The sequence below is a fragment of the Amblyomma maculatum genome, chromosome 4 (genome assembly GCF_055883805.1).
Source record: "Amblyomma maculatum isolate TAMU_Amacu chromosome 4, ASM5588380v1, whole genome shotgun sequence".
Lineage (NCBI taxonomy): Eukaryota > Metazoa > Arthropoda > Arachnida > Ixodida > Ixodidae > Amblyomma > Amblyomma maculatum.
In genome coordinates, this window is record NC_139347.1 from 181,614,641 (window position 1) to 181,638,070 (window position 23,430).

Here is a 23,430-nt window from a genome sequence, read left to right on the forward strand (position 1 = left end):
AAGTAGCCAATTTGGCGTAAAGTAGCCAAGTCTGGCAACCCTGTCGACGGCGAATGCCCTCCGTGCGGGGTGGCAACAGAGCAACAAATGGAGAACCGGTTTGAGCTGGTGAGCAGGCGCCTGACTTTCCGGATTGGCCGACACAGATCACGTGGATGCAGCACAGCGACGCGGGCGGCGCCACTTTCTCTTTCGTCACCGCGAGCGCGCGCTTTTTCGTTTTCATTTTTCAACGCGCGCTTTTTCTTTTTTTACTTTATTTTACCCGCAAAGGAGCGGTGGGGGACGCTTTGTGCACTCTGTGTTCGTGTCGTCTCAGGGGAACACAAAGTTGGCGAAATTCGCCTGCCGCGGGTTCGCAGTCGAGCGAAAGCGCGCCAAACACCGCCGGCTCGGTCAACTACGGGGGCCCGACAGCTTCGCCTTCGCTCTAACCGAGTATTGAGGCCACAACAGTTCGTTTTATGTGAGACACTGTGCCATTGCCCCAATATATATTTTGACGGTAGCACCGCCCTCTTCGTACTAAGCGAACGTTCGTTGTATCTGCAGCTGTTATAAGTGGGCTGGACTGTATTCCTGTGAACGGCTATCCCGCGAGGAGCAGTCTTTCTTGTGTCGCCGTTAGCGCTTTGGCCCCATTGCTCGTTTTATTCGCTCCGCAGTGTGTTTTGGTTCGCCGCGGTAAGGCCTTGACATTCTTCCCGCTTTCCGTTGGTATTCTATTGTCGAGCGCATGAACAGTCTGTTCTCAGCGCAGTAGCGCCTTATGTTTCTTTGTTTTGCTTTTTTGTCTATCCGGAATAATCCAGTGTCTTTCAGAGACTGGATTTGCCACTCGTCGGGCGAGACCATGGCTCGCGGACCCGTTTTTTGAAGGCGAGGCCTTCTATATATATATATATATATATATATATATATATATATATATATATATATATATATATATATATATATATATATATATATATATATATATATATATATTCTGAGCGCGGTCCCAGAACTTTCACCTCTTTCACCTGTACATACGCAGCATCGTTATCAATCACCGGTGTTATTAAGATAACGCGCAGCGTTCCAGATTGTGGCTGGAGTAACGACGCTTGTTCGAGCGGTGGCTCACAATTGGCGGAGGTGTCCTTAGTATTCCTAGACAGCCATAGAAGCGGCTATAGATATTTGGGCCAAATTTCTATAGCCGACTATACAGAGGATATTCTATTTTGTATGGGATCCGCCGCGGCTTCGGTTTGAAATAGTTTAGGCCTAGCGACGACTAGGGCGCAGTGCACGGCCAAAACGCCGTTGTCCGTCGCTATCGCGGGCAGCACCGTGCAGCAAGGTCGCTGCATTCAGTGCGGCAAGTGTTGCGAGTTTGTGTACTTTCTTGATGCGGCTGGGGTCGGTCATACTTTGTTGTCCCGCTTAACATTTATTACGCCGGGCAAACAATCGTGAGAGGACGGAACGGGCTGGGCTACATGCTGCGCCGTCGGGTGCGTACTCTCGAAGGTTGTATCTCTCGATCGCACACTATAGGCAATGCCTATATGATTGTTGCTCTTGAAACTTCCTTTAGTGTGCAAAGCACACGTAGTTGAAACTGCATGACCGGCCCGTGGGCTTTAAAATTTTGCATCCGGGCTAGGCGAATGCACTCCCGTACCCTTTTGTAAACAAACGCCGACACCGCCGCTGAGCATCATAATGGACAGTCGGGATCAGCAGGTAGGTTACGCATGGAATGTAAGACGTGAACGGAAATTTGAAAAGTGCTTTCGCCCAGAGGGCAATTATTTTCGCAACATATTGAAGACTTATAAAATGTGTAGTCTCCATTTTTATTCATGCCATTATTTTCAAAAGGCATTAGGTTTGGAGTTGTAGCAGCGCGTACAAAAAATATTAAATTAGAAAAATGAAATTAGGTGGGGAGGAGTTTAAATGCTTCATGTGTCAGAAATATGGCTGTGTAGACAATAACCTTACTCGCAGCGAGGTGGCTTTAGGATCAGTATTGAGAAAATGAGTGGGAATTCGTAGTAATAATCGGTCACCCTCATATATGCCGGCCACTTGGATCCGGTTTGTGAGTGCAACAATGGCTTAAACATTCTAGGTAATTGATGCTTCATACGGCAGTAATTTAGTCGCATTCAGGATCGCTCGCTCGTTCGGCACTCATTGGCCATACATGCTAAATATTGCTTTTTTGTTTTTTAAATTACATTTGGATGACTATCGTCCTAGCTGTTCCTGTCCGACGGCATTGAGAGCGTCTCACTGAAATTACAAATTATGTTTAACATGACACCGTACGTGACAGCTATCGAGTTTCGCACATGTAGGCAGAACGGCAGCGGGTGCGTGCGGCGCGGCTGCACGTCTTTGTGGTCATCAACTGATGTCACGCAAGGAACTGCTCTCTGGGCCACGCGCGGGAGTTTCAATTTTGATTCAAGGTTTGGTTTTTTATTTAATTATTGTTTTTTTGTTGTACAAAATGTATTCGCTTACTGTGATGACCACGCCTTCAGCAATATAAATCAATGATTAACTCAGTACGGTACAAAAATCGTCGGAGTTACCCTTTAAGCGAAGCAAAGTTCAATTCTGTAATTTTTTCAAACTATATGGCATAAAATGTTTCAGCCAACAATGCTTACTCTCTACAACCGTAATATAGCACATCCAAAAGCTTTGTTATATAGAAAAGGTGAAATGTTTGGGGGGCCCTACACGTAGGGCTCTAAGATATATTGGCCCTGCTTTTTAAGCGCGGGAGGAAATCATCACAGCGGTTATCCGAAAATAGTTTTACCACCAAAATGTTTTCTGGCCAAAAGAACATTTCTTGTCTTTGCGTGCAACGTATATATGTTTTCCATATATTGTAGAAGACGTCACCATACTCACTCATCAGTGTACAGTATTATGAAGAGTCATACAACTTATGTTTCACATTTCCTTAAACGCACTGCTCCGCACACAGCCATCCTCATATCATTATCTAGATTACTCATCCTGCTTCAAAGCGATACCATACATTTTAGTGATAACAATATAATATGCCACAACAGGAAAACAAAACCATACGTGAACAATGGTTTAGCAAATATTGACTTGTTGCACATCACTTTTGGCCACAGTGGAATTTGCGCGTGTCTCGAAACGTTTGTGTCCTTTTAATTGGGCAAAAATACTGGTGAAATGGAGACTTAGACTAAAGCCTTGACTTCTTTCTAAATATTCTCGATCATTATATGGTTTCGCATAAAACTTACGACAGTCAAAGAACGAGTGTTTGCTTGAAACAGAAGTGCATTGCTATCGAAGACGCAAAGCTGGTACGACAGAGATCGGAATGACTCTTTGCGACAAAGCAAGCACCTCGAAATTAATGAGTCTGCCTGTCTACAACAGCTGCTTCTATACCAGACTGAGGGAAGTGGAGAAAAAAATCACATTAGTCGGGCGGCAATCTGCGCCTTGCCGGTAATGAATACTCTAATAAAGAAGAAAACTAAAATTCTACGCTGCTGTGCATATATACTGAATGACGGCGGTTAAAAAACATGAGTAGGCTAAATCATGAACATTTTTCTAACAGACACCAAGCCACTCTTTCTTTGTTTTTATTGCTGCAATTATTTCATTTCTCAGCTGAACACGTCTCTCTTCACGGACTCATGCAGAGTGAGGGGCTTCTTCTTAAAAAAAATAAATACACGCGTAGTTGATTGTACTCAGTTGCTGTAGTGGCAATGCATTAGGTTTTAGAGATGACGTAAACTTGGTGCATATGTGGCGCGTTCTCGAGCAGACAGGCTTACTTATTAGTCTGAAAATGTCCACAAATTCACACTTCTGCCAAAGGTGGTTCCAGTTCTTGATGAACTGCAACCATTTCGGCATTACAGATGTTGCAAGGTTATGCAATAGCATATCAACACTTGAGTACAAGAGGCAGAGGACACTATGACGTAGTGTTGACGGCAGCCAATAGATGGTATAGAAGCGAGATGGATTCTTATCTGGATACTTCTTCGAACTTTTATTGAGAGAACAAAGTTGGCTACTTACAATAATGAAAAACGCGGCCATAAGTGCCACTTAGCGCCTAGAGAATATTAGCATTTTGCTTTTTCTTGTTTGCCATTTTGAGGTTATTTTTGGTGGTACGTTCCCCTTGGAAGCGTAATTAAACAACACGAATGTCACAGCGCGACGTCCAGAGTGCGCGCACGCAGTAACATCCACAGCATAACGGTACACATTTATCGCGTCGCAGACATAACCACAACCATGCAAGTAGTGACTTTACTCCACGCAGACGTTATTAGTTTCGAGGCACGACGCACAAACGGCTCGTCCAGCGGCGACGGCACCATCTGCGGCAGTCGCGGCGAGCGCAGGAGCACACGTGCGACGTGCGGTCCCCGCGACGAGTCCACGTTTCGAGCTTTGAAAGCAAGAGGAATCATGATAAAATAGTTTTTCTTACATGACACTCAATCAGTGCTGTCTGCGTTGTACATAACGCTGCTGTTATGAAAAACATTCGAGATCACGGGCCCGAAGCTACGCGGCAACTCGAAGAAGCCAGAACGACCAGTGTGGCCAGTCCTTACCGAGCCATCACGTCGGGCTGCCCACGAAAGGACGCCACTCAAACTTAACTGGGCGAATAGATGTGCGGCACTCTGGAGACTCTGGTGTTCATGCCACAAGCACCCTCTAGGCACTACCGTCTCTATTTTTTCGCTCTACGTGTATCCTTTTCTTTCGGATTGTTCGCATTCGTTATACACACAGACTTCTTATTCCGCTGGACCCAGAGCCGCGGGTTCTGGGTCACTCGACATCATGAGCGCACGGAATACCCTGCCTCGTTCCAAGTACCCAAAAAGGCAGATTACCGTGACAATTCTGGCTACCAATGTTAGGAAGTAAGAGGAAGCTCTTGGATAGGTTAAGGTGGGAAATGTGACCGTGGGACAGCGTGCAATAATTACCCCTTTTACACCTTTTCTGTCTCTTTGTGCAAGAGAATAAATTAACGGCCCTCAGAACTGAAGCAACTTTGACAGAATAGCACACATAAATGCAGCTGATGCGGAGCGCAGTTGTAGGAACGCGCTGGATATATGCTGAGACAGAGCTACAGACCCGAGATACAGCAGCCACATAAATCATTGCAGAGGGCAGAGATGGTCGGTGCCAAAGCTGCTGGTGTTGAAGGGGTAGCCCGAAGGGGTGAAGGGGGATTCGCCACAGGAAGTCCAGCGGATTGGGGGGGGGGACGTGACTGACTTGGCAAGGTAGTCGGCAAGCTGCCCTGCCAAGTCTTGAAAGGAAATGCCTCTTGCGATGGATGCTCCCAGGACAGGTTCTCGACTGGAGGCGACCTGCAAAAGGTATTTGAGGATGTGCCAGGCAGCGGAGGACTGTCTGGCTGACTGTATGGACCGGCAAATGCTGGCCCAGCGATCCCGGGAACGGCGATTGGCATGACGACGGCAGCAAGCATCGATCCTGTGGAAGACCTTCCAATGTTCGGGATGGTGGGTGCGTTCGGCCACTCGCTCAGCCCTTCGTCTGGATGTCCTAAGTTCGAGTAGACGTAGGTCCGGGACTAGTGCATGGAGTAGGACTGCACAAGTGATTGTGGAGTTCTTGGCGCAATGTCCTAGGAGATCCAGGAAGTCACCTGCAAGTGGGATGTCTTTAACTCGTTCTCTGAACTCGGCCCCTTTGGTAATGGGGCAGAGCTTTTCCCTCCTCCTACCCCTCACAGAGGGGTTAAGGAAGATGGGAAAATGATCAGTGTCCAAAGAGTCAGGTGTTCTGGCCCACGAATAGTACAAGTCATCAGAGATGAGAGCCAGGTCGATGAAAGAAGACCGTCCTGGGCGAATGAAGGTTGGGGAGGTAGGCTGTAGGAAGTGAAGGCCTGCAGCATTGATGGCGTCCAAGAGTTTTTTGCCTCGGGTGGTGCTGGACTGGTTGCCCCATGCCCTGTGGTGGGAGCTGAGATCACCGCAGATAAGAACATCCTTACCTAGAAGGGAATGGAGGGCAATGAGGCAGGAGGGGTCCCAAGAAACTCCTGGAGGGACATATACTGAAGCGACGATAGTGTCCGCGTCACCCATACGGACGCGCACTGCACAGATCTCCAGTTGTCTTAGGTCAGGTTGGGCAACATCCATCAGTGTGTGGGTATGTCACTCCTCACATAGATGGCTGTGCGGGGCCTGTGTTGTGGATGCAAAGGATCCAGGCAGGGGGCAACATTGCAGCCCTGGTTGGAACAGCATGAGCGGCCAGAGTACATGGGGAATCGTGGTAGACGGAGGTTCTCCGCTGGGACTGAGGTCTCCTGTAAAGCAAAGACATCAAATTCCAGAGATTTCTGGAGGATTAGATCTTTGAGGTCCGCGTGTCGTACTCACAGGGAATTGGTATTCCACTGCACGACACGCGGTCTCCTGGGAACAGGGTTGCGTCTGTTCCTACGTCCGGCCATGATGGCGAGTAGTAGGGCTCCCAGTAATGAGAGCAGCAGCTTCTCCCAATCGGCGAGCGCCAGAGTTGGGTGGGAGCTGAGTCATGAGTGCTTGGACAGCAAGTCGCAGCGCTTCCGTTACAGAAGTAAGTGTGGCTTGGATATCCACTGCCACAGGTTGCTGAGGGGGCGCCCTAGCTGGTTCGCTGGGGGGCTTGGGACTCCGTGACTGAAGGGCCTTTGAATAGGATTCAAACTGGGCAGACCCAGTGGGCTGAAGAGGGCGGAGCTCGTTGAGCACTTGCCGCCGATCTTCTGGTGTTGTCTTGCGGAGTGCCGTGGTCAGCTGCTGTTGGTGTCGCCACTTGGGACACGAGGGATCAGCAGCCCGGTGCCGACCTCCGCAATGGAACCACTTGGGAGTGCTAGAAGTGCACTTCCGAGTGTGGTGTGATCCGCCGCAGATGGAGCAGCGATCAGGCCTGGTGCAAGCGGCGGAGACATGATTAAAGGCTCCGCAGCGTGTGCACTGGAGGGGAAGAGCTTTGAGTGTACGAACAGCAAACTTCATCCCATTGATGTAGACATGGTCAGGTGGGGGGGCAGCGAAGTGGACGGAGACAGGGTGGCCTCGACGACGGACGCCTAGTATCTCTACATCCGCCTCAATGCCCTCGGCAATGTCCTGTTCCCGGACCTCGCGATCGACACCGAAGATGGTACCCACATGGAAGTCCATGCGGGAAGCCTCGAACGAGCGAACGGGAATATCGAGAAGGGACTTGAGGGTCAGGAGGTGGTCGCGGGCTTCATGCGGCGAAACATCTGCAGCAATGATGTTCTATTGTAGGTTAAATTCAAGCCGGTCATCTTTGTGAGCCTTGACTTAACCCGAGCCCGGGCATGGCTGCATCAGCATACATAACAGCATCGGCATGACGTTTATCGTTTTTGCTCTTCATGCAGGTATGCCACCGTCACCAGAAGTCTGCCGGTACCTGCTCTACCGACTGGGCGGTCGCACGGCGAGTGCCAGCGTGGTGGCGGTGTGCAATGGAGCATACCGCTTGGTAGCCCATGCCATTGCCCAGCCTGCCCTGGGTGGTCGAGACTTCACAGCTGCCGTGGTCGACCACTGCGCCCAGGAATTCAAGCGCCAGAGCCGTGGGGCTGACCTGCGGGAGAGTCGGCGAGCGCTGGCACGGCTGTGGACGGCAGCCGAGACTGCCAAACACGTGCTGGCCACCTTGGAGACGGCCCAGTGCTTCGCCGAGTCCGTCTACGAGGGCATGGACCTGAGCCTCAACCTGAGCAGGGCGCGCTTCGAGTCCCTCCTGGGTCCCCTGCTCTCCCGCTGTGCCGAACCCATCGATGAAGCTCTGCGTCAGGCGGGCCTAGAAGCCTCCGATATCCACAAGGTCGTTGTGTGTGGAGGGTCGACCAAGGTGCGGCGGGTGCGGGGCCTGCTGGCCTCCCGCTTCCCTTCCTCACAGATGCTGGACAGCCACAGCCCAGACGAGGTCATCGCCCTCGGGGCGGCCATGCAGGCTGCACTGCTGTCATCCCGAAGAGAGTCTGTTCGCGAGGTCCCACGGCACGTCCAAGTTCCAGCGCTTGCCCGCAGCATCTACGTCAAGACGGGTGCAGAAGGATTGCTGACGGAGGTGCTTGGCCGGGGAACGCCTGTGCCCGCACGGTGGCAGCAGGCGGTGGCCAGGGTGGATGGCGAGAGCAGTGTCATGGTGGAGGTGTACGAAGGTGGTGGTGACTCAGTCCACCACCTTCGTCTGAAGTCTGCTTTCCGCTGCTGCTCCGTTGCCCATACGAGTTTCTGTTCTGCTGTCTGGACGAATTATACTGGGCGAGTCGCCTCTTTCTGAGTGATTATAAACATTCTATCCATGCCCCCTACACCCTCGCCAAATTCAAGCAGCTTTAATAGGCTAGCGCGACCAGTTAAGTAATCTTCCTGAAATCCGATCTATGTCTGAAGCCACGTATGCTTAAGGAGAGCATTCTGCTTAATGTTTTCTTATTATGCAACACCAATCACAACACCAGGTCCTCTGTAGTATAAATATTCATAGACTTTTTCCCCACAGTTGGATAGGGAGAAAGCGGGCATTAAAACGTTTCAAGAATCCCTAGCCGAGTGGCTCGATGCATTGCCGTTGCTAGTGACTGCGTTCCAATTCTCCGCTGGATTCAGGACCTTAAGAGAATTTTGTTATTTTATGCTAAAATTACTTTGACTAAAATAACACATCAGCTTGTGTTGAAAATAACAATGCTGAAAGTCAGTTGTGAAGAAGTGATCTTATCATAACGAAGGTCCCGGAAGACTCAAACGAAATGCTAAAAGAGGTTGGGTTGTAGTCTCGTGTAGCTCTCAGCCTTTTAGTATACAGATCTGAGACTTAATGGCAACACTCATGTTTTGAAAAAAACCTGTCAAAACTTAAGGGTGCTCATTTCTTTGTTATAAGTTTTGTCTGGGGCTCGCTGCATTATAACAATAATGGTGGCTTAGCTTTGGCTATGCCGAGTGAGAAGGGGTAGTTTCAAGATGGTTTAGCTTTGCAAACTCTTGTTTTGCTGTTCGCCATCGAGGTGTCGTCTGAAGAGGATATGAACCCACTAAATCAGATGGCATTGTTGGGCCTGCGTACAATATCCCCGTTAGTTTTTTTCATATTGCGACTCTTCAGACGCCTTTCGTGACAAATCTTCTATGAAGAAGTTATGGTAGGAACATGTTTTGTTTATTAAATTCCGCTACATGCAACCTTTACTCAGTCTGCACCTCGCAACAAGCGCTGGCTAGCAACTGACATGAGTATCGCGTGCGATGATTTAGTGTGTCAGCTGAACGTTGCAGGATGGATGGATGGATGGATGGATGGATGGATGGATGGATGGATGGATGGATGGATGGATGGATGGATGGATGGATGGATGGATGGATGGATCGATGGATCGATGGACGGACGGACTGGCGGACGGACGGGCGGACGGGCGGACGGACGGACGGACGGACTGGCGGACGGACGGACGTATGTACTGTAAAAGAAGGCTAGGTCTAGACGGCGAGGTCGTGACGGCAAGGACAGCGAAGCCTTGTCTAGCGTTTTAATCCGATCACGAACCCAGGCAAGCGCCGGAGCCGGCGCCGCGGGACGATGATGATGGTATGTACAAATGAAAGAAGGTCCACAGAAGGCTCACACAATCTGCCCGGGGGGTCGGAAGCGGCCAGCCTGGCCGCTCCCAACTAACCGATGAACCGCGGCGCACAAACGGTTTCAAGCGAGAAACTTGAACAATTTCAGTTCCATGGTGGCGTCGATCGGCGGGGGGATCAACAGGCGTCACTTCGTAGTTAACTGGAGAAGTTTGGGTGATGATCTCGTAGGGACCAAGGTAGTGGTGGTAGAATTTGTCACTAAGGCCAGGGGTGCGCAGTGGTGTATAAAGCAGTACTTCGTCACCGGGACCATAAGAGACCACGCGATGCGTAGAATCGTAGCGACTCTTGCGGTCTTCCTGGCACGCTGCTGTGTTGAGGCGGGCAAGATGACGGCATCTGACCACACGAGATAAGAACTGGGTAGGTACTGATGTGGAGTAGTCGGGCATAGAGAAGAAGGAAGCGTCGAGAATTGTAGTGGGAGGACGGCCATAAACGAGGAAAAATGGAGAATAACCGGTAGTGCGCTGTACTGCTGTCCTATAGGCGAAAGTGACGAACGGTAGAATAGTGTCCCAATTTCGAAGATCCGGTGTGATGTACATGGAGATCATATCCGATAAGGTGCGGTGAAATCGCTCAGTCAGCCCGTTAGTCTGGGGATGGTAGCTTGAGGTTGTCGTATGAAGGGTGGATGGCGCGTAAAGAACTTCGGCAACGACTGTCGATAAGAAGGCCGCCCCGCGGTCACTTAGGAGCACCCGAGGAGCGCCATGACGCAATACAATTGATCGCAAAAAGAAATTTGCTACTTCTTGAGCGGAACCGGTCGGTACAGGTGCGGTCTCAGCGTAGCGTGTAAGGTGGTCGATAGCTATTATAATCCAATGGTTACCCCCATCAGAGAGAGGTAGGGGACCATATAAGTCGATGCCGACTACGTCGAAGGGCGTGGCGGAACAGGGAACAGGTTGTAGAAGGCTAGCGGGTGCAGAAGTCGGCCGTTTGCGGTGTTGGCACAGAGGGCAAGATGCGACGTATTTGGCAACGCTGGAAGATAGGCCAGGTGAAAAGAATCGTTTTTTCACGCGGTCGTAGGTTTTGTCAACATAAAGGTGACCTGCAGTAGCGTCATCGTGGAGAGCAGCCAGTATACCTGGGCGAAGCACAGGCGGCACGACTGGGATCCAGCGAGTTCCATCAGGGCAATACACGAAGCGGCGCAGTATGCCATTTTTGAGCTTGAAATTGCGAAATTGTCGGCGAAGCCGAGCATTGGGTGGATCCGAAGCGCCAATGAGGCGGTCGATGATGGGACGATAGTAGGCGTCGGCTAATTGCTGTGAGCGGAGAGAGTGTTTGTTCTCAGAGTCGTCAAATGAAACTGTAGTGATATACGTCGGGGAAAGAGATGGTCGGCTGTGGTCATAGGTAGAAATGCATTGGGAAGAAAAACAGCAAGCCGATTCCGAAAGTGCACAGCGGGAAAGAGCGTCGGCGTCTTGGTGTTGGCGACCCGATTTATAAGTGACGTCTAAATTGTATTCTTGCAGGCGTAGAATCCAACGGCCAAGTCAGCCTGTCAAATTTTTGAGAGAAGACAACCAGCAAAGAGCATGGTGATCGGTCACAACTGTGAAGTGCCGACCATAGAGGTAAGGGCGAAACTTTTGGACAGCCCAGTCGATGGCAAGGCAACCTGCTCAGTAATATTGTAGTTTTTCTCAGCGGGAGTCATAGTCCAACTGGCGAAGGTAATCACTTTCTCACGTGCAGTTTCATCGCGCTGCAGAAGTACAGCGCCAAGACCAAGACCACTGGCAGTTCCAGGATGGTTGGAGCGCTGTCACTCAAGTGGCGAAGAACAGGGTCTGATGTGAGGGCGTGCTTCAGGTTATTAAAAGCAGGTTCGCACTGTTCAGTCCACACGAAATGGCTGCGTGCTTTTAAAGCGCCAGAAATAAGACGCCAGGCCGAGAAAACTGCGCAATTCTGTAGTCCGTTGTGGACGAGCAAAGTTCATGACCGCGATGATTTTTTCAGGGTCTGGACGAATGCCGTCATGGCTGACTAGATGTACACAATATTTTAATTTCCTTCTGTTCAGAGTGACACTTCTTGGTGTTGAGCTGAAGGCCCGCTGAAGCGAGACACGTGAGGACCTCATTCAGGCGCGTGAGATGGTCGTTAAAAGTTGACGAAAAGATGACAATGTCATCCAAGTAACATAAACAGGTTGTCCATTTTAGGCCACCAAGCACAGTATCGATCATCCTTTCAAATGTCGCTGGTGCGCTACAAAGTCCGAAAGGCATAACATTAAATTCGTAAAGGCCATCGGGAGTTGCGAAAGCGGTTTTTCTGTATCGTTCTCGTGCATAGGTATTTGCCAATAACCTGAGCGGAGGTCCAAAGTCGAGAAATATTCGGCGCCTTGGAGAGAGTCAAGGGCGTCATCAATTCTTGGCATTGGGTATACATCTTTGCGGGTAATTTTGTTGAGTGTGCGGTAATCAACACAAAAGCGTACCGAGCCGTCCTTTTTTTAACTAACGCTACTTGGGAGGACCATGGGCTTATCGAGGGATGAATAGTATTGCGATGGAGCATGTCATTTACATTTTCTTCAATTACTTTTCGTTCAGAAAGGGAAACCCGATAAGGCCGTCGGCGAACGATAGAGTTATCTTCAGTAATGACGCGATGGTGCGCAACGCTGGGGAAGTGGCATCAAAAATGGCTTGGTGTTGTCGAAGCAATGTCAGCAGTTCTTGGCGTTGGCTCGGCGTGAGGTTGGGATTAATAGTCTTTGTGAGATGTATGTATGTATGTATGTATGTATGTATGTATGTATGTATGTATGTATGTATGTATGTATGTATGTATGTATGTATGTATGTATGTATGTATGTATGTATGTATGTATGTATGTATGTATGTATGTATGTATGTATGTATGTATGTATGTATGTATGTATGTATGTATGTATGTATGTTGCACATTGCACGTTGCACGTTGCAGGATGGATGGATGGATGGACGGACGGACGGACGGACGGGTGGGTGGGTGGGTGGGTGGGTGGGTGGGTGGATGGATGGATGGATGGATGGGTGGATGGATGGATGGGATTGGATTGGATAGATTGGATTGGATTGGATGGATGGATTGAATTGGATTTGATGGATAGATGGATTGGATTGGATGAATGGATGGAATGATGGATTGATTGATTGATGGATGGATGAATGGATGGATGGATGGATGGATGGATGAATGGATGGATGGATGGATGGACGGACGGACGGACGGACGGACGGACGGACGGACGGACGGATGGATGGATGGATGGATGGATGGATGGATGGATGGGATTGGACGGACGAACGGACGGGAATAGGGGGTTCCCTTTAAATCGGTTCCCTTTGAAACGGGGTGGTAGCACTTGCTATCATGCTCGTTTTTTCCGTATATCTTGAATGTTGTTTTAGATGGGTTAACTATAACATCATTCTATTTATTGAATTTTTGTTTCTACATTACTAACATTGTGAAACTTTCTGTTTTTAAGCCACCAATCTTCCAATCGTTTTTCGCTAGCTTCCACCGGAGGGTAATTAACCCGGCCACTGGTATCTCTAAACCCCAGGGTTTCAGGAAGACTGACTGCGCCTGCGTCGACTTCCGGATCGATACCATCACATTCGAGTATAAGATGGTTATTTGTTTCTTTGAAATTACCAGATACTGCACATGTGTCATCTTCGTGGTTAAATTTCTTTTTGTAGCTGGGTGTTCTAAGGCACCCTGATCTAGCTTCAAAAAGTAGGGCACTGCCTCTTGAGTTACCAAAGAAAGCTTCCTTCCTGATCTGCCTTTTCCACTTTCGATATATTTCCACACAATGTTTCTTGCTGGGACAAATAAAGGTAGCGCCCTCTCTCGGATTGCTGGCGGCTGCACGGCGGAGGCAGGCGACGTATCATCTAATGCACTTCTAATACCGTGGTCTGCACAGAAATACGCAGCTTATATAGCAAAGTCTTATATGACTTGATTAAAATATTCTGCAGTTTCATGGAGAGGGGAGCGCCATTAATAGGAATTATTTCAAATAAAACGTCATGCAAAATAACATAAATCGTAAATCTGACCCCTGCTGCCTATCAAGGTATGACAGGTTATGCTCACAGTCGCAGTAAAATAAATTAGAATATTTTTGTACATTTACAGGGTGCTCTGCGAGATACTGCCTCCTTCACAAATTTATGTGAGGCCTGCTCTCAATTGATGCAATAGAGCAATAATGGATGACAACGACTGGGATCCATATTTGTAACTATAGTAATTCTTCACTTTTCAAGCCGCTGCCAGCTTTTTCATCACCAATTAAACAAGATGTCGAAAAATAGGAGGCATAGTTGGCTCGGTCTGTCTATTCATGCACTATTCGCAGTAACGACTTTAGCGCATTCCGCTTGAAAGACAAACTTACTATTTGGAACACGCCAGGACTTTCGGTCGGTGTGGTGCTCGAGCGTTTGCAACAAATGCCGTCCCATGAAGATCTGTACCAGGTTTGATACGCATAGAATATGCCTCAAATGTTAGCAGTGCTCTCCTCATTACCTTAATTTCCTTAATTTCCTTGTGGCTGCTGTCTTTCGTGTCTTGCGAGCGCAAAGTGGCAAACTATAATGCATGCAATCTCATGAGTATTTTTGTACAAGTGCTGAAGTGAACTATTTCCTGCAAATAACGTAACTATAAGCACATATACCTTTGCAGTTTCCCCTCGTAGATATTTATTGCCATCAACATCAACAAGACATAATGTCAAAAACTTGACACTATAGCCTGCTGAGGTAGCCCTGCCATCTCGTGCAGTATACATAGTCGCTGGCGGACACTTTGTTACAAAAATGTATCCTTTACGTTCCATCCACATATTATTGCGAAAAAACATATTGGGTGCTCCGAATATAACGTAACACAATAAGTGTTTGCATCATTCCACATAAATAGCATTTTTCAGCAGAACAGAGTGAGCGGCAGCTGCCACATTATTCCAAGGCGTTGCAATGCTCCCAGCAAGTGCAGCAAGAAATGAGCGCACGTTTCCACGTGTTTACCTTTAAATGATTGTTTGATATTTATAACTACTATCATGCCTCTTGGGACCAATCCATTGAGCACGGAGTGTCTCGACACTCACAACGTTTTATATTAGTGCATTTACGACATCTTGAAAAAAAACTTTCGTGTGAGCAAATTTCAAACGACCACCTTTGTTTTCATAGAGTCAAAGGTTTTTCAGGACGTTCGATCCTTGAAAAACATTTACGGATATTGTGTACAACAATATGTATGTATCTGAAATAATCTCAGGAAGCTGTTATCAGAAAGAGATTTCGTACTATTTTCTTGCCTGATATCATCAATCTGGTCAGACGATTCGGTGGTCAAATCAGGCATAACAAAATGCCTTTTGTACCCCGTGGAATTTCAAAACAATGCCTGTACACTTTGTGTGTGTGGCGATGATAGCCTGCAGAGCTGAAAATTGTTTTAAACAAATAAACACTAGCCTTGATGTGCTGATGCGCAGGCCTAGGCTATTCATATTTAGATAAGTTGAACTGAAAATAGTTTGATAATACCATGCTAAGGGTGTAACAACGTAAACGGGTTAAAAACAAAGAAACAAATGTTTCCCGACACTGGAACTCAACAAAAAACTACGACACAAGAACAGCTCTCGTGTGTTTCTTTTTGTTCTTGTGCCCTTGTTTTTGTTTTGTACCCTCGTTTTCGAAGTGTTCGCAAGTTGGACTTCGTGACGGCAAGACGGCTCCGCCGCATTGAAGAAAGGGATCAGGTGATTCCGATTGATGACATACGTTAACTGAATTTAATATAGATGAGCACAAACAATAAAGCGAATACAGCAGTAGCAATTTAACAACAAACTCAAATTAACAACACATCAGTCAGGCATACGCGACGTCTGAGCAGGGGTCCCGAGCAGCAGCTCGGATGGTCGTCGCCCTCCTTCACCGGCCGCCAAAAACAACTCTCGAACGTTATTTGGCATTCTCCAAGCAATGTTTATTACCAGGCGGAAATGCGCTTATCGGAGCCAATAAGACGACATTCTTTAGAGCTGAGGAACCAATAGGACGTCGGTGCCCACGAGGTTGTTTCCTGGCGAGCACCGCGTGAATTTCAAGAAGACGCGGCGCATCTCCGCCTGGCACACAAACACACAAAAGGTCCACCAACAACACATGGGCAGCAAGGAAACAGAGAGTACAAAACACAAAGCTCCGTCCGTACTCTCAGCCGTCGCCCCCAAGCCCTCAGGCGTCAATCGGCTGGGACGCGAGCTTCCAACCGTTCGCTTCCTTCACAGCCATTAACCATTTTCCGAACGGCGTAGATCGCGAATACCCCCCAAGAGAGGTCAAGGGAGGCCGCACCACGCCCCGGCGTGAGCAAGGCCATCCGTACAATGGCGCGCACCCTCCAACAAGAAGGAGAAAGCACAGCCACGCCGTGCAGATAAGAAAAAAAAAGACCACTCACCGGCTGTGCACGGGTCAGGAAAACGGCGCGCGACATAGACATAGCTCGCTATGCGACACCTCCCCCTTACGAAAAAGAGTGTCCCACTCGATCACAATCATGCCCATACAAATCAACCGCAAGGAAATGCTATTAATAACTATGTACAAGGTTGAAAAATGAAATTAGGTCTACTGGAAAGGACCGCACAACAATACCAAAATTAAATAAAATATACGCAATGCCGAAAAAACTAGAAAATATAAATGTCAGGTGAAGCAGATTACAACCAGGTATGTAGAGAGAACACTTACACGCATTAAGATATTGGCATATCAGTCAAAATGTTACAGGGCACAATCAAAATGTCCAATTGCACGTATTCACACAAAACAACATTCGGGGGTATATACAAAGAAACGTCACGGCGGATTAATTAACACTTCCGTCCACGCTGTAATACATCTCGGTCTCACTGTCATAATCGGTCCTTACTCTTTTGGGTTTGGTGCGAGTTCCCGTGGGTCTGCACTGAAATGTCGATTCGGAGTATGAATATGTCTCAGTTGCACTTCCATCAGAGTTACCGCGATCACTGTTTTTCACGGTCGAGGCCGCTACACGTTTTGGCCTTGCGTAGACACGAACACTGCGCTCAAACGCATGCAGACCATCACCATGATCACCGTTTGCTGACTCGTCGTCGGCGTCCTCATCAGAAGCAAGCCGTGTGTGGTAGTGTTTCAGACGCTCAGCGTTGACGACACTCCACTTTCGGCTGGTGCGATCGACGACCCACCAGTTATTTTCTAATACCTTCCAGAGCAGACGCAACGGCCCGTGGTATCTGTGGAGCAGTTTGGTGGTTTTCCTTTCTATCGAGAAGGTGTACACAGGTACACAAGGTCTCCCGGATAGAAAACAGCATCCCGTCGTTTGGAGTCGTATGCCCCTTTGTTCTTTTCTTGCAGGTCTTTCTCACGCTCAGCCACGACTTGGCGCGCCTGGCGAAGCCGGTGCACCACCTTGTGAGCATCCACTTCGTCACAGTCATCTTGCGCGATACCGAGGGCCACCTCAAAAGGAAGTGTTGGCTCGTGTCCGTGAAGAAGAAAAAACGGTGAAAAACCAGTCGTTTCGTGTTGCGACGAATTATAGGCGAAAAGAGCATAAGGCAGGAATTCGTCCCAGTCCCGATGATGCGAGGAGACATACATGCTGAGCATGTCGGCAAGTGTGCGGTTGAAACGTTCGCAAAGCCATTCCTTTTGTGGGCGGTACGCTGTTGTTTTCACGTGGTCTGTACCGATGGCTTTAAATATTTGCTCAATCAAGGAAGCAACAAAATGTTGTCTGCGGTCCGTAATGATGCGGCCTGGTACCCCGTGGCGTATGACGATCTCTCTCACAAAGCCCTGCGCGGCCTCAGCAGCTGTGGCCGCCGGGCATGCTACTGCTTCGACCCACTCCGTGTGGTAATCGGTCATCACGAGGATGTAGCGGTTTCCGGATTAACTCTTCGTAAATGGTCCCAAAAAGTCCATTCCAACCTGTTTAAAAGGCATTCCCACCGGTGGAAGAGGCTGGAGAAACCCGATTGGTTTGCCCGGTGGGGCTTTTCGCGTCTGGCAGTCAGGGCAAGACAGCACGTAGTGTGACACCTGCGCGAACATCTTAGGCCAGAAGTAACGCCTACGTATCTTCTCCCATGTGTGCTTGACCCCGAGGTGTCCTGCCGTGAGATCATTGTGGCAGCCCCTTAGCACCTCTGACCGCAAACATTTTGGTACAACCAGTGCGTAGTAGTCTGCCTCGAAACCTTTCGCTCGCCTGTGCAACACACCGTTGATCATCCGAAAACATCGTGCCGTTTTCAGTGTTCTGGCAACGGGTAAATCCGGGTTCTCTATGTGTCCTATCACTTCCCTCATCCAAGGGTCTTCCCTCTGCTTCATGCCTAAATCCACGCGACCTAGAACAAGCAGCGGTGCAAAGTTATCTTCCCTAACCGGTGCCGGCTCGCGTGGCAGGCGAGAGAAGGTGTCTGCATCTGCGTTCTTCAAACCTAGGCGGTGTTTGATAGCCAGGTCGAACTCTTGCAACAGCAGGGACCATCTCATGAGGCGTCCATTCGGATTCTTGACATTCATCAGCCATGCGAGGCTGGCTTGATCTGTGATCACGGTGAAGTTACTGCCGAATATATAAGGTCGAAACTGCCTACAGGCGTACACGACAGCCAGACAATCCTTTTCTGTGGTGCTGTAATTAGCTTCCGCTTTGTTGAGATGACGGCTGGCGTAGGCTATGGACATGTTCCCGACCCTCGTCTTTTTGAACCAGCCCAGCACCAAGACCGTAGTCACAGGCATTCGTATGGATTTCGATGGGCTTGCCTGGCTCGAATTGACGCAGAACTGGCGCTGTAGTCAGCTTCTCGTCGAGCGCTTGCATTGCCGCCTCGCATGCCGTGTCCCACTCAAACGAAACATTCTTTCTTGTCAAATTAGTCAAAGGTCGGGAGATTAGGGAGAAATCCTTGATGAAATGTCGATAATAATTGCAGATTCCCAGGAAACTCTGAACTCCTTTCTTGTTTTTTTGGCGCTGGGAGCTTTTCGATCGCGGCTATTTTGTCCGGATCTGGTATGATGACCTCTCCAGTCAGCACGTGTCCAAGATACCTGATTTCTTGTTGCGCGAAGCTGAATTTTTCCGGCTTCAGACGCAATTTGGCTTTATCAAGAGCGCTTAACACCTTTTCCAAGTCCTCTAGGTGAGCTTTCAATGTCTTCTAGAAAATGACGATGTCATCCAAATAGGCCAAACACACCCTCCAGAGAAGACCACTCCAAACTTTGTTGATTATCCTCTGTAATGTCGCGGGGGCATTGCACAGACCGAAAGGAATGACATTGAATTGGTACAGACCGGAGCTGCATGCGAATGCGGTCTTCCACTTGTCCTCTTCGCGGATTTCTACCTGCCAATAGCCTGACGTGAGCTCGAGCGTCGTGAAATGTCGAGAACCCTGCAGCAGATCCAGAATGTCATCGATTCGCGGTAATGGGTGCACGTCTTTCTCGGTAACCGCGTTCACCCTTCGGAAATCAACTCAGAAACGCCAACCTACCTGCGGCTTTTTCACGAGAACGACGGACGATGACCAGGGGCTGTGCGACTCTCTGATCACTCCGTCACGAAGCATTTCTTCCACTTGCGCTTTAATAACTTCCCTCTCGAAGGGTGAGTGGCGTATGGATGTTGACAAATGGGTGCTGAGCTGCCCATGTTTATAGTATGCTCCGTTACGTGAGTGCGCTGAATCGGATTGTGCTCGCCGGTAAACAGGTGACGAAACTTATGAATAACGGAGAAGAGCTCATCCCTCTCAGATGGCGTCAGGTGTGGTCCAGTTTAGACGTCAAAGTCCTCTGTCACAGTGGGGTCGTGTGGCACGGCGAGTCCGAGTTGCGCCTCATGAAGTGATGTGGCCCAGCCGATTTTCGCGTCGCGATGTACCATTATCGGCAGCAAGGTAGGGTTTGCAATACGGACGATTCCGATCCCACCATTCACGTTCACGACGGTCCGCGCCACCTGCAGTCCACTTCTAAGGGTTGACTTTGGCTCGACAAGCTGAATTCTGTCTCTCGGTATGTGTGCCCTTAAAATGGCTTCCGTACGAGGCTCGATGCAAACTTTGTCTTTACTTCGTGCAATGACCACATTTGACTGCGATTGCAAGCTAGTATCGAGGAGCAGCCGGTATACTTCATTCCCTATTTTTAGTTGTTTACGGAGGAAGTCAATCAGCAGGTTTGCCTGCCGGCAAAATGGGAGCCCTCCTAACAACTCATAAGGGCAGTTCTTGAGGACAATGAATTTGACGCTGAATCTGGTTGATCCGAATTGAAGCACTACTTCTGTTTCTCCAACAGGTGCTAATAAGTCTCCTCTGATTCCTTTGATAAAAGCAGTGCCCTCAGTTAGTTCGACTTTTGAAGCAATTTTAGCCGCGAAGCTGGAAGAAATGATGTTTACGTAGGCGCCAGTGTCGATGAGAAGGGTGGTCTTCAAATTATTTTCTTCGACTTGGACCGTGAGGAGTTGGTCTTCGCTCATCACGCTCACAGATCGGCCAGGCTGACCACCTAAGCCCGGCCGTTCCCGTTTCCCGGATTGGGAGCCTGCTCGTCGCGCGCATTTCTGTGTTCGCGGTCCTCGCCTCTCCATCTCTGGCGACAATTCCGAGCTATGTGACCGCTTTGGTTACACTATTGGCATTGCAAGACCGCTCCCCGGCTGTGCACGGGTCAGGAAAACGGCGCGCGACATAGACATAGCTCGCTATGCGACAATAGCATCAGAGCACTCTACAGTGTCCTTATACTATGAACCAACAACCCCACGCAGCCACCTTAAGGAAAAATGTTATTCACATATTCAAGAAAAAGCACTCGCCGAGGTAACACCGTAAAATAAATACATACAAAAGTTAAGCACAGCTCTTAAGTATACTAAAGTTCCCTTGCCGGGCGGGGTTCCGTCGAATCCTCAACTATGTATTTCAGATGTTCCTAAGTACGGTTCAAATGAACAACGCATATAACAGGGCAACAAAGCGCAATCGGTACTAAGGATTTCCCTGTCTGGATAGAACAACACTAATGTTTGGTTTTACCTGGAGAACTAATACCTTGCCTCAAATGTTGTTACAACGTGCCTCAAAAGCGAGCTGGATTTCTGGACGCACGCTGCACAAAATGTAAGCCTGCTTTTTGCAGTGTACTCCAAAGATCAAATTTCAACATTTAGCTTGTCAGCCCGTCTACTAGAGCTGCATTGCAATTTCCAAATAATTGATGTAAACTGACTAATCAAATTACTGAAGCAAACTGACCTGTCGTAAGTGATTCTTAAGTAACAAAGCCATGGATCACCTTCAACCATAAACAAATGTGTACCTCTAACCGCGGCTGGATGGTCGGCTTACCGCGCAAGCGTGATGATGGCCGTGTTTATTCTGTATATGCCAGGATGAGATAAAAAATGAACTGCTGTAATTCAGCTTTCGTGTAGCTCGTCGCTCCTTTTTTGTGCCGTCATACAATGCGCACTGTTCCTTCCTGCTATGTTTGATGGTGAAGTCAGCTTTTTAACTAGTTTCTATTTCTCTGCATCTTATCTTTTATGTTCGACGGCTTCTACAAGGCGCTTCTTATGTAACTTCACTGCTTTTTCTCTCAGTGCCTGTTTCTATAAAGTCTGAAGTTGTTCCTGTGCTTAGGTGATTGGAGATTTGACAAATATCTGCAACAAGCTGGTCCAGCTTAATTGGGTGGATCTCTAACTGCACAGAGAAGGAGTGCTGCACTTATGCAAGTCGAATGATATACTTTGCATTCCAAATGAACCACGTTGAAATGCCGAACGTTCATTGTTTGCTCCCCTGGTTACCTATTCTCTATATAAAAGTGTTTATATCAGTTTGCCTAGATGGAGACCAATTTAAAAAGGCATATCGGTAGCGTAGTGAAGTATTAAATGTATTAACAATAGGTGGGTGACTTGAAGAATATGCTTTCCTCACAAGAGAAAGAAATCTTTCAAGACTTCTCTTAAGAATTATAACATTGGGTATTAGCTAGATTTTATAAAACTATTTGGACTTCTCAACGTGCCAGAAAAGATGTCGCCTTTAGATATACTTTGAAATTCTTTATCGTTAGAATGAGTAACAAATTGTACCATGAAATAGATTCTAATACCGGCGTTTCGTGCAACAGTTTTCTAAGTGCTTGAACGTTTTTTCTTGTTACAAAAAACGCAGTAATAAACGACCACTTGTGCACAATCTCTTTTTTTAAACGTTGAAAACATCATCTTTATAACGTGAATAAGGAGAAAATCGGGTCATAAAATGATATTAAAAAACCCTGGAAACAGATTTAATTCGAAGAAATTACCTCGACGGAAAGCACAGAAACTGTGGAATAATAGCAAACACTTCGCGTGCATTTAGCTGATGACGGCATGGACAATGAAGCCATGAATTTCTGACTATAATAGATGCTCACAATACAAAGAAGTTTCCTTTTTTCACTCATAATGATAGCGATCGTTATATTTTGCATGTCATCATAATATACGTATTCGACATGGTTACCGCTGAAGAATATTCCGAAACAAATATCACTTGAGCGTTGGCAAAATGCAAACCGTGGTCGTCTTCTTTGCCATTTTTCTGACCTCGGCAGTATTACCCGGTCAAGGACGCTTTTACGGATTAGGCAAGTCATATTTATTACTGACTCTTCAGTTCATAAACTGTTTATGCCGTCGCTAACTTTGTATCGTATCTTAGTGTCCCCTTGGGATTGCTTACCCCCCAAGCGTCCTTCACGCGCACGATAGACAAACCAGTTAGCACTGATTTCAATGATCTCTCTCTAATTTTTAACTATCGCTCCTTCTTTGCTTTTGATGCTCTCCTTGTACCACCGTAGCTGAGGAGAGCTGGCAATTTACTTTCCCATCGGGTGCAAATATGAAGTATTGCCGCTTCCAATGCTTTTTTTAATAAATACGACCGTTCAGTGTGCACTGGAACCTGATAAAACAGCTGACCAAGACTGAGAATTGTATTAGTGCAAATCAAGGGGTAAGGGATAGGTACCTCTTACCGCGTCGATCAAGCGTCGATGGGACTCCCAAGACATAGGACCGACCACCTGCCCGAAATGTTCTACACCGGCTGCAGAGGTGGAGATTCACAACTTGCTGTGGACTTGTGCAGGGAGGAGGGCGTCAAGGACACGTACTCTTCACGTATTCTTCGGAAAGTAAGACTTTCGGTGACGAAGAAGGAAGATTTCCCCAAATGGCTAATGAACAACTCAAAAAGCAATTGTCTTCTCCAGTTTCGGACAGAAAACAATTTGCGTAACGTTTGATAGTATGCACTATGGCAAGTAAGCGAAATAAAAAAAAACTCATAACCATAATTTTAACGCCTTGGTACAGATAAGCTATTATTGATCCCGAGTTTCAGACTGCATTTTTATTCGTCAGCTCGCGAGCAATGCCTAATGGATATCTCACTGTCTGCACAAATTCAACGTAAAACACTTAAGGGGTTCCACCTTCCACACCTATGGTTCTTGTTTT

General features: G+C 47.9%; 1 protein-coding gene and 1 long non-coding RNA gene across 2 annotated transcripts in view; both read left to right on the top strand.

Moving 5' to 3' along the window:
• The first annotated feature begins 2,357 nt into the window (after positions 1-2,357).
• LOC146193776 (uncharacterized) overlaps positions 2,358-23,430 on the top strand; it is a 47,284-nt gene continuing 26,211 nt past the window's right edge. The window contains exon 1 of the long non-coding RNA XR_014706481.1: positions 2,358-2,465. This is a non-coding gene — a long non-coding RNA (uncharacterized LOC146193776). The remainder of the gene's footprint in view (positions 2,466-23,430) is intronic.
• Positions 6,534-8,391, top strand: LOC146193777 (heat shock 70 kDa protein 14-like). Its single transcript, XM_084599732.1, has 2 exons — positions 6,534-6,657; positions 7,478-8,391. Exons 1-2 carry the CDS (start codon positions 6,534-6,536, stop codon positions 8,389-8,391), a joined length of 1,038 nt encoding a protein of 345 aa, XP_084455858.1.

Coding starts and splice junctions, on each gene's coding strand:
- LOC146193777 (XM_084599732.1), top strand. CDS start 6,534: ATGGCGAGTAGTAGGGCTCCCAGTAATGAGAGCAGCAGCTTCTCCCAA. Junction 6,658..7,477: donor GCAGCGCTTCCGTTACAGAA/GTAAGTGTGGCT, acceptor CTCTTCATGCAG/GTATGCCACCGTCACCAGAA.